The sequence below is a fragment of the Rattus norvegicus genome, chromosome 1, assembly GCF_036323735.1.
Source record: "Rattus norvegicus strain BN/NHsdMcwi chromosome 1, GRCr8, whole genome shotgun sequence".
Taxonomy (NCBI): domain Eukaryota; kingdom Metazoa; phylum Chordata; class Mammalia; order Rodentia; family Muridae; genus Rattus; species Rattus norvegicus.
Window position 1 is genome coordinate 72,978,352 of NC_086019.1, and position 12,276 is coordinate 72,990,627.

Here is a 12,276-nt window from a genome sequence, read left to right on the forward strand (position 1 = left end):
TGTCAATTCCAGAATTTGTTTCTCTGCCTATTTATCCTTTGAGTAGAGGAAGGCTACTGATTTGTTTGAGTTAATTTTATATCCAGTTTCATTGTTAAAGTTATTTATCAAGCTTAGTAGTTCTCTGGTGTAACTTTTGGTGTCACATGAGTATACTAGCATATCATGTGCAAATGGTGATATTTTGACTTCTTCCTTTCCAATTTGTATCCCTTTGACCTCCTTTTGTTATCTGATTGCTCTGACTAGGACTTTGAGCACTATATTGAATTAGTAGGGACAAAGTAGGCAGCCTTTTCTAGTCCCCCCTTTTAGAAGAATTGCTTCAAGTTTCTCTCCATTTAGATTGATATTGGCTACTCGTTTCCTATACATTGCTTTCAATACATTTAGGTATGGTACTTGTGTTCCTGATTGTTCCAAGACATTTAACATGAAGGAGTGTTAAACACATCTACTGTGTTGATCATGTGTTTTTTTTTCTTTGAGATTGATTACATATGGTGATTTGCATTGCTGGATTTCCCTATATTGAACTATCCCTGCATCCCTGGGATAAAGCCTACTTGATCATGATGGATGATCATTTTGGTCTATTCTTGGATTCAGTCTAAGAGAATCTTATTGAGTAATTTTGCATGGATATTCATAATGGAAATTGGTCTGGAGTTCTCTTCCTTTGTTAGTCTTTGAATATTCTATGTATAAGCATAACTCTGTCTACATAGAAGGAATTGAGTAGTGTTCCTTCTGTTTCTACCTTGTGGAATAGTTTGGAGAGTATTGGTATAAGGTCTTTTACGAAGGTCTGATAGAATTCTGCACTAAGATCACCTGGTCCTGAGGCTTTTTGTTTTAAAGAGTTTCAATAACTGCTTCTATTTTTTTTAGGGGTTATTGGACTGTCCAGATGTTTATCTATTCCTGATTTGACTTTGGTACCTGGTATTCGACTAGAAAGTTGTCCATTTCATGCAAATTTTCCAGTTGTGTTTGTATATACTTTTGTAGTAGATTGTAGTTTTTGAACTTCCTCAGTTTCTATTGTTATGTCTCCCTTTTCATTTCTTCTTTTGTTAATTTGGGTACTGTCTATGTGCCCTCTGGTTAGTCTGGCTAAGGGTTTATCGATCTTGTTGATTGTCTCAAAGAACCAGCTGATATTTTGTTATTTACTTGTTCATTTCTTTTGGTTTCTATTTGGTGGATTTCAGCCCTAAGTTTGATTATTTTATGCCATCTACTCCTCTTGGGTGTATTTGCTTCTTCTTCTAGAGCATTCAGGAGTGCTTCAAGCTGTTAGTGTATACTCTCTCCACTTTCTTTTGGCAGGTATTAAGAGGTATGAGTTTTCCTCTTATTACTGCATTCATTGTATCCCATAAGTTTATGTATGTTGTGCCTTCATTTTCATTAAATTCTAAACTGTTTTAATTTCTTTCTTTATTTCTTCCTTGACCTCATTATCATTGAGAAGAGCATTGTTCAACTTCCATTTGTATGTGGGCTTTCTGTTGTTTTGTTGTTATTGAAAACCAGTTTTAGTGCATGGTAATCTGATAGGATGCACCAGATAATTTCTATCATAATTTATCTGTAGAGGCATGTTTTGTGACTGATTATTTGGTCAATTTCAAGAAAGTACCATGAAGTGCTTCAAATAAGGTATATCCTTTTGTTTTATGATGAAATGTTTTATAGATATTTGTTCTATCCATTTTGTTCATAACTTGTTAGTTTCACTGTGTCTCTACTTACTTTCTGTTTCCATGATCTGTTCTTTGATGAGAATGAGGTCTTGAAATCTCCCATTATTATTGTGTGAGGCACAATGTGTGCTTTGAGCTTTAAGGAAGTGTCTTTTATGCATGTGAGTGCCCTTGCCATTGGAACATAGATGTTCAGGATTAATAGTTCACCTTGATTGATTATTTTCTTTCATGATCCTGAAGTGTCTCTCCCTATCTTTTGGGGTATCTTTTGGTTGAAAGTCGATTTTATTCAATATTGTAATGGTTACTCCAGCTTCTGTGACTACTGTCTCAATATTTTCTCTGGTACCTTCTGCACCTTAGATTCTCTCTTCTGTCTCTTGTATTCTTTTGGCAATACTTGCATCTATGACTCCTGATCTGTTTCCTGGGTTTTCTATCTCCAGGGTTCTCTCATTTTGTGATTTCTTTACTGTTTCTATTTCCATTTTCAGATCCTGGATGATTTTGTTTAACTTCTTCACCTCTTTGATTTTGTTTTCCTGTAATTCTTTAAGGGATTTTTTGTTTTATTATTTAAGGGCTTCTCCCTGTTTACCTGTGTTCCCTTGTATTATTTCTTTAAGGGAGTTATTCATGTCCTTCTTAAAGTCCTCTATCATCATGATGGATGTGATTTTAAATCCAAAACTCGCTTTGCCAGTGTGTTGTGGTATTCAAGGTTTTCTGTGGTGTGACAACTGGGTTTTTTTTTCTTTTCTTTTTTTCAGAGCTGGGGACCGAACTCAGGGTCTTGTGCTTGCTAGGCAAGTGCTCTACCACTGAGCTAAATCCCCAACTGACAAATGGGTTTTGATGATGTCAAATAGCCTTTTTTTTCTGTTGCTTATGTTCTTGCACTTGCTCTCATCATTCAGTTATCTCTGTTCTTTTCTGATCTTGCTTTTCTGTCTGTGGCTTGTCTCTCTGTATACCTCTGTAAGTATATCCAGACTCCTGGGAGTCTAGCTCTGTTCAGGAAGGATTTGGGTATGGAGAGCTATGGCACAGGTTCAGCTCCAGGCCTATTTTTGTTCTTATTTGAACTTTTTGTTATAGTTTGGCTTATAATTGTATTTTTTTAATAGTTTGTGTGCATGTGTGTGGGAAACGAGGTTTTTCTTTAATTTCTGCTTTATTTTGTTGGGATCCTTGTTCTCATTTAGAGAGAGGGGGGGGGGAACTGTCTGGTAATAGAAATGGGTAGGATCTAGTGGCAGTAACAAGAGGGCAAAGTCCTGGTAGGAATGTATTATATAGGGAATATTAAAATCGATGTCATGAAACAAAGAAAATTAAAATTATTTAAAATTAAACAATATATAGAAATACAGGTATTTTGTTAATATTTTGAAAATATGCAAAAAAACCTGTATGTGTACACTGTGGTTTGAGAATAAATTAACAAGTTATCAGGAACACTGTTCAAATGTTGTTCAATAAAAGCATAAGAACATATGTGCAATTCTGTATCTAGTATTATAATAGCTAGTATTATGTAGGGTTACTGTATAGGTAATGTCACTGGTGAAACATTTCTATGATCTAAGTTTCAGAACACTAATTCACTCAGGTTCCTTGAGACAAATAAGACATTCAGACTAACTATGTATATTATACAATTGGAACACATACAGGAGAACATGCTTATTTTATTAGGATTTCAAAGGACATGGTCTCTGTCACACTGAAGTCACATGCCCTCTTCAAACCCAACTCTGTTGCCATTGTAAGGAATGCTCACTGACAGGAAACTAGTGTGGCAGTTCCCAAGGAGGTCTGGCCAGAAACTGTACAATTCAATGGTTGCTTGGGGCCAACTATCAGACTGTGATCACCGAACCAAGTATGGGAGGTTGCAGAAGTATTGGAGGACGTGAGGGGGATTGCAACCCCATTGGAAGAACAACATAGTTTGGCCTAACCACCTTGTTCCCCATAGTCTAGACCTCTAACCAAGTAGTGTACCTGGAGTAATAGATGGCTCTAGATAAATATTTAGCAGAGGATGGCCTTGCCTCAGAGCAACAGGAGGGTCAGTGCTTTTTCCTGGGGAGGTTTGATTCAGCAACAGAGGGGGATGCTAGATCTGTGGGGCAGGTGAGTGTGGTTGAGTGGAGAACCACTCTCAGACAGGCAAAGGGGAGAGAGAAAGGACAGATGTGGGATAAGGGGATGGTGGAGGGGTAACTGAAAAGTGTGTATAGCACAGGATGGTGAGTTGGTGGAGGAATAACTGGGGAGTAGAATATCATTTGAGATGTAAATGAATGGAATGATTAATATTTTTAATTAAAAATAATGGTTCATATTAATAAAGATGCCTAGTCAGAGCCAAATTAGATTCATGCAATATATATTGCTCTAGTGACTTCTAATACAAATATGTCAGTATCATTAAAGGCAAGAATACAATACATGTAACAAGGGAAAGAAACATTTATTCTGTTTAATTCATATCAGCATACAGTAGAAGGAAAACTGAGTTTTGGAATATTCTCAGACATCAGAAACAAAGCAAGGTGGTTCTGATAGCAGTGCAGTGTGTGATAGATGGGAAATGGCTTAGAGTAAAGTGGGAAACCAGAGTATGCACTCATGATCATCTCTATTTCTGCCAGATATGGATCAGTGTGTAAAGTGTCCAGAAAGTCACTATGGAGACACAGACAAGATCCACTGCCTACAGAAAACTGTGACATTTCTGGCTTATGGTGACCCTTGGGGGAAGACACTTTGCTTCCTGTCCCTGGGCTTCTCCTCACTCACAGCTGCTGTTCTTGGAGTGTTTCTGAAGAACAGAGACACCCCCATTGTCAAAGCCAATAACCTGCCTCTCAGTTACACCCTGCTCATCACTCTGATGCTCTGTTTTCTCTGTCCATTGCTCTTCATTGGCCATCCCAGCACAGCCTCCTGTATCCTGCAACAAAACATTTTTGGGCTTCTCTTCACCATGGCTCTATCCACTGTGTTGGCTAAAAGTATCACTGTTGTTTTAGCCTTTAAGATCACTGCTGCAGGAAGAATTAGAAGATGGCTGCTGATATCAAGGGCCCCTAATTTCATTATTCCCTTATGCACCCTGCTCCAAGTTTTTCTTTCTGCAATTTGGCTGACAACCTCTCCTCCATTTGTTGATAAAGATGCTCACTCAGAACATGGGCACATTATCATCATTTGCAACAAAGGCTCAGCTATTGCTTTCCATTGCACCCTGGGATACCTGGGAGCACTGGCCCTAGCGAGCTACTTTATGGCTTTTTTGTCAAGAAATCTACCTGACACATTCAATGAAGCTAAGTTCCTGGCTTTCAGCATGCTGGTGTTCTGCAGTGTCTGGGTTACCTTCCTCCCTGTCTACCACAGCACCAAAGGGAAGGTCACGGTGGCTATGGAAGTCTTTTCTATCTTGGCTTCCAGTACATCTCTCCTAGGCATCATCTTTGTTCCCAAGTGCTACCTCATATTATTAAGGCCAGAAAGGAACTCACTGAATTATATCAGGGAAAAATCATATGCTAGGAGAAAAAAACCTTAACACCTAACTTCTGTGCTTCTTAAATTATGTAATGCCTTTGAATGCTCGTTAGTCTTCACTATCTGAACACTCACAAATAAACAGGTATTTGGACTTTTGATGCCAGGGGCTATTCTTTCTTTAAGTAGTCATCCTAAACTAATCTTTTTTTCATGTTGAAATATACGCTGTATTTTTTGTATTCCTCTTACATTCATTATTTCTTTAGTGTTATTGATTACGTTTGCAATGAAAATCTAATTTGTGAATTCTTCCACTTGGATCATTCACATACTTAATTAATTTCACAATGTGATTCCTCTATTAACTGTGTGCTGAAGAACAGAATCAAGTGATGTATGTAAAGTTTACTTTTTTAATCTTTTGTTATTTTGAAATTCAATACAGCAAATTTATGTCAATATATTATTTTCCTGCTGAAGTTGAGACATTTAAAAATATGTCATGTATTCCATACATATGTGTTTTATTCTGAAAAAATCTAATTCCCTTGTATTTGATGTAATCTATCTTCAATTTTATTTTATACCAGGTCACTGAAAATCAGCTACATTCAAAGTTATTGTGAACTTAGGACCTTATATTATAACCAACTGCCAAATGTCAACCACAAAACCCAATTTATTGTCAGTATATAAAACAGTCTTTGTATTATGACGATATCAAATGTGCAGACATAGCTACTCTCTCTGACTCTATTAAATTCTCTGATTCATTCTAAACATTCAAACAGCCTTTATCATCGGGAAACCAAATTGACAAAGGAAACAATATGTTTTTTTCAAGAAGGGTGTCAATGAGGCAGAGGCCTGCCTATCCTAGACTCACTGTGTAGATCAGGCTAGCCACAACCTCAGAGACCGACTTTCCTCTGTCTTCTAAGTCATGGCATGATTAAAAGCATGTACTACTACCCCTAGCCTATAATTTTCTTCTTAAGTGTGTATCTTTATAGCTTTGCTACCACTGTGATTCTAGATCTGAGGAATTTGTTTTTATTCATAGAATAATTTTAGAAAAATTGATATATTCTAGAAGAGTTGGTGAGATGGCTTAGTAGTTAAATCACTGGCTGCACTTCAAGTGTAGAAGGACATGATTCCCAACATAAAAATGGTTGGTTGCTTACAATAATCTGTAACACCAGTTTTAAATCACACAACAACTTCTAATATCTAAAAGCACCAGACATGAATGTGGTACAAAACACAAATGCAACCCAAACACATATATGTACACAATAAAAAAATTTTGGATGGGGTCATAGGCAGTGAAGACAGGCTTTTTCTGTGTGACTCTGGATGTTCTGAAACTCTCTCTGTAGACCAGGATGGTTTCCAACTCAAAGAGATCCACATTCCTTTGTCTCTCAACAGCTGGGAATAAAGGAATATGTCACCACATACACATCTGAAACAAATTTTAAAAGAAAAATAAAGATATGGAAATTTTCTCTGATAAATACATTAACTTAAACTTTATTGTCCATTATCTTCTTACTTTCTTTTCAGGTTTTGTTTTCTATAATATGTATTTTGTAGTTGTCTTGACTATATGTCTGTGCTCTGCGGACTTGTAAGTCAGAAGATTGTCTTATAGGAACTTCAAGTCTCTGAAGAAAGAAATTGAAGAAGATCTCAGAAGATGAAAAAACCTCCCATGATTCATGGATTGGCAGGATTAATATAGTAAAAATGCACATTTTGCCAAAAGCAATCTACAAATTTAATGCAATCCCCATCAAAATCCCAACTCAATTCTTCATAGAGTTAGAAACAGTAATTTGCAAATTCATTTGGAATAATAAAAAACCGAGGATAGCAAAAAACTATCTTCAATAATAAAAGAATTTCTGGGGGAATCACCATCCCTAACTTCAAGCAGTATTATAGAGCAATAGTGATAAAAACTATATGGTATTGCTACAGAGACAGGCAGCTAGATCAGCGTAAAAGAATTGAAGACCCAGAAATGAACCCACAGACCTATGCTCACTTCATCTTTGACAAAGGAGCTCAAACCATCCAATGGAGAAATGACAGCATTTTCAACAAATTGTGCTGGTTCAACTGGAGGTCAGCATGTACAGGAATGCAGACGGATCCATTCTTATTACCCTGTACAAAGGTTAAGTTCAAGTGGATCAAGGACCTCCACATCAAACCAGATACACTCAAACTAATAGAAGAAAAAGTGGGGAAGAGTCTTAATCACATAGGCACTGGAAAGAATTTCCTCAACAAAACACCAATGGCTTATACTCTAAGATATAGAATAAAGAAATGAGACATCATAAAGCTACAAAGCTTCTGTAAGGCAGAGGACACTGTCATTAGGACAAAATGGTAACCTACAGATTGAGAAAAGATTCTTACCAATTTTACTTCTGATAGAGGGATAATATCCAAATTATAGAAAAAAAATCAAGAAGTTTGATTTCAAAGAGCCAAATAATACTGTATAAAAATGAGGTACAGAGCTAAACAAATAATTCTCAGCTGAGGAATATAAAATGGCTGAGAACTACCCCAAGAAATATTTCTCATCCTTAGTCATCAACAAAATGCAAATTAAAACAACCCTGAGATTCCACCTCACACCAGTCAGAATGACTAACATAAAATACTCAGGCGACAGCAGATGCTGGCTAAGGATGTGGAGAAAGAAGAACATTCCTCCAGTGTTGCTGGGATTGCAAATTGTATAACCACTCTGGAAATCAGTCTGGAGGTTCCTCAGAAAATTGGTCATTCCACTACCTGAGGACTCAGCTATACCTCTCCTTGGCTTATACACAAAAGATGCTCCAACATGCAACAAAGACACATGCTCCACTATATTCATATCAGCCTTATTTATAATAGCCAGAAGCTGTAAAGAAACCAGATGCCCTTCAACAGAGAAATTAATACAGAAAATGTGGTATATTTGCACAGTGGAGTACTACTCAGCTATCAAAAGCAATGACTTCATGAATTTCATAGGCAAATTGACTGTACTAAAAAATATCATCCTGAGTAAGGTAACCCAATCACAGAAAAGCACACATGGTATGCACTCACTGATAAGTGAATAATAGTCCCAAAACTCGAATTATCCAAGATGCAATTCACAGAGCACATGAAGCTTGACAGGAAGGATTACCAAATTCTGATGTTTCACTACTTCTTAAAAGGGGGGAAATATTCATAGGAGGTGAAATGGAGGCAATATTTTGAGCAGAGACTGAAGGAACAGCCATTTAGTGCCTGCCCCAAACATGGTCCATATATATATATATATATATATATATATATATATATATATATATATATATATATACACACACACACACACACACACACACACACAGCCCACCAAAACTATATAAGTTTGATGAAGCTAAGATGTGCATACTGACAGCAACAGGATATAGATTTCTCTTGACAGACACAGCCAGAGCATGTCAAATACAGCAGCGAATGCTAGCAACAAACCATTGAACTGAGCACTGGACCCCATTACAGGAATTAGAGAAAGGAAAAGGGTTGAAGAAGCTGAAGGGGCTTGCAACATCATAAGAACAACAACAATGCCATCCAACTAGAGCTCCCAGAGTCTAAATCATTACCCAAAGACTGTACATGTATTGACCCATGGCTCCAACTTCATACATTGCAGAGAATAGCCTTGTTAGGCACCAATTGAAAGAGAATCCCTTGTTCCTGCCAAGGTTTGACCCCCAGTGTAATGGAATATGGGAGGAGGGAATATGTGGATGGGGATTTTTTATAGAAAAAAATAGAGTGAGGGTATAAGTGTTTATGGATAGGAATTAATGTAACCGAATGAAATCCTGAACCCCCAGAGGACATACCATCAAAACCTATACTGCAGCAATTCAGAAATAACAAGTCAATGGATGGATTTCTAAAAGCAGGTTTTTTTTTCATCTTTATTAACTTGGGTGTTTCTTATTTACATTTTGATTGTTATTCCCTTTCCAGGTTTCCATTATTATTCCCTTTCCCAGTTTCATGGCCAACATCCCCCTAACCCCTTCCCCCTCCCCTTCTTTATGGGTTTTCTCCTCCCCATCTTGGAATGAGAATAACATTTAAATGTAAATAAAGAAATATCCAATAAAAGAAATGGAAGAATGTCTCAGATTCATTTGAAACTGGACTTACCCATGATTGCCAGCTGCCATGTCAGCACTGGGAATCAAATTCATGTCCTCTGTAACATCGTCCACTACTCTTAACTGCTGATCCATTTCCCCAGCAGGCCAAATATTGTATGACCATTTCAGTGCCATTGCTTGTCATGGATGTAGTCATGTATCATAAAATGCTTTTGACCCATACCTATACACCCACCAAACTAGGTAAGATGGATGAAGCAAAGAAGTTCAGGCTGACAGGAACCGGATGTAGATCTCTCCTGAGAGACACAGCCAGAATATGGCAAATACATAGGCGAATGCCAGCAACAAACCACTGAACTGAGAATGGGACACCCGCTGAAGGAATCAGAGAAAGGACTGAAAGAGCTTGAAGGGGCTTGAGACCCCATATAAACAACAATGCCAACCAACCAGAGCTTCCAGGGACTAAGCCACTACCCAAAGACTATACATGGACTGAGACTGGGTTCCAACCTCATAGGTAGCAATGAATAGCCTAGTAAGAGCATCAGTGGAAGGGTCTCTTGGTCCTGTCAAGACTGAACTCCCAGTGAACGTGATTGTTGGGGGGAGGGCGGTAATGGGGGGAAGATGGGGAGGAGAAAACCCATAAAGAAGGGGAGGGGCAAGGGGTTAGGGGGTTGTTGGCCATGAAACTGGGAAAGGGAATAATAATGGAAACCTGGAAAGGGAATAACAATCAAAATGTAAATAAGAAACACCCACGTTAATAAAGATGAAAAAAAAACCTGCTTTTAGAAATCCATCCATTGACTTGTTATTTCTGAATTGCTGCAGTATAGGTTTTGATGGTATGTCCTCTGGGGGTTCAGGATTTCATTCGGTTACATTAATTACTCTCTTTTTTTTTACCTCTAATCCCAATAGATTGCATCCATTAACACTTCCCTTTGGTTAATTTTGTTAAGACTTAGTTTATCTTAACTAGTTTTGAAAAAAAAAACAGCTTTCTTCACTTCTTCTACTCTTTATATTATTTTTAATAGTAGTTGTTTGTGTTAATTTATACATGCCAATACATAATATTTTTGTATTACAATTTGTGCCCATTTCTACAATGTCTTAAGATATACAGTTACTTCTTCTGGACCCGATTTTCTTTCTAACTTAGATGTTTGGAATTATAAATATACCATTCAGAGTGGCCTTTATTAGTTTACATTTGTGATTCCTTTAGAAAGAATTAAAAGAATTTTTCAGTTCAATTAATTTCTTCTCAAAGATTCTCAATAGTGTGCTGGTTATCTTTATATATCTTTGTTTTCTCTTTATCTCCTGTAATTTATTTCTGTCTTCATCTGTTTGCACTCCAGTAGAATACAAGAAGTTCTTTCAGATCCCTTCTATGTACTGAAACTTTCTCTCTGCCTTAATTTGAGACATGCTTTAGACCAAGCCCTATGGTCTGTTTTAAAGAACATACTTTCCAGGATGATATTTTCCAGTTCCAACCATTTGCTTATGAATTTCATAAACTCGTTGTTTTTGATAGCTGAGTAATATTCCATTGTGTAGATGTACCACATTTTCTGTATCCATTCCTCTGTTGAAGGGCATCTGGGTTCTTTCCAGTTTCTGGCTATTATAAATAAGGCTGCAATGAACATAGTGGAGCACGTGTCTCTTTTATATGTTGAGGCATCTTTTGGGCTCCTGAGAGACACAGCCAGAATACAGCAAATACAGAGGCGAATGCCAGCAGCAAACCACTGAACTGAGAATAGGACCCCCGTTGAAGGAATCAGAGAAAGAACTGGAAGAGCTTGAAGGGGCTCGAGACCCCATATGTACAACAATGTCAAGCAACCAGAGCTTCCAGGGACTAAGCCACTACCTAAAGACTATACATGGACTGACCCTGGACTCTGACCTCATAGGTAGCAATGAATATCCTAGTAAGAGCACCAGTGGAAGGGGAAGCCCTGGGTCCTGCTAAGACTGAACCCCCAGTGAACTAGACTATGGGGGGGAGGGCGGCAATGGGGGGAGGGTTGGGAAGGGAACACCCATAAGGAAGGGGAGGGGAGAGGGGGATGTTTGCCCGGAAACCGGGAAAGGGAATAACACTCGAAATGTATATAAGAAATACTCAAGTTAATAAAAAAAAAACATACTTTCCAGACTGTATGAGAAAAGTATCCTGAAGATATATATCATTTCAGTTACCTTTCCATTTAACTACAATTGAACTTTGTTTCCTTTTTGTCTGCATGACTCCTCTACTGGCAAGAGCATCAAAGAGAGTATCTGAACAACTCACAGACATTTCTAGGAAAGGGGTAGATATTTCCAGACAAAGTTAATGACCCTAAAGTTTTGGAGTGAAATCTGCACTGTACATCATCTTTCTTCCAGAAGTCCTGCATTGCTAACTGAAAGATCACTCAGAAACCCTAAAACTGTGGGGTAGAATATGAAAAATCATGTGGCATCTGGGTCAGAGAAGAAATCAAGCATCACTGACTGTGACGAGCCCACCAAAAGAGTCTGAAATTCAGAGATACTCACAAACACCTAAGCAGTATGCAGGATCTCTGGAGGTTGTATTCTCTGTCAGAAATTGCTAAGTATAATGTCTTTATCATTGGGAGACTGTGGAGCTCATCTTTGTGTTGGTGCTGGAGGTAGAGGTGGTATTTGGTTTTCAGAGTTTTTGGTTGTTTGTTTATTTTTCTGAAGAGAAGGTAAGGAGTGAAGAAGTGGATGTGAGAGTGAGGGGAGATGAATGGGAGAAAATCAGAGTAATGGGGAGCAGAAACTGTAGTAGGGATGTATTGCTAAAAAACAAAACTCTATTT

General features: G+C 37.7%; 1 protein-coding gene across 1 annotated transcript in view; it reads left to right on the plus strand.

Moving 5' to 3' along the window:
* The window catches only part of Vom2r25 (vomeronasal 2 receptor, 25), a 42,672-nt gene extending 37,380 nt beyond the window's left edge, over positions 1 to 5,292 (plus strand). The window contains exon 6 of the mRNA NM_001099482.3: positions 4,373 to 5,292. Within this exon, the coding sequence (NP_001092952.3) occupies positions 4,373 to 5,292 (920 nt within the window). The remainder of the gene's footprint in view (positions 1 to 4,372) is intronic.
* Positions 5,293 to 12,276: the final 6,984 nt, after the last annotated feature.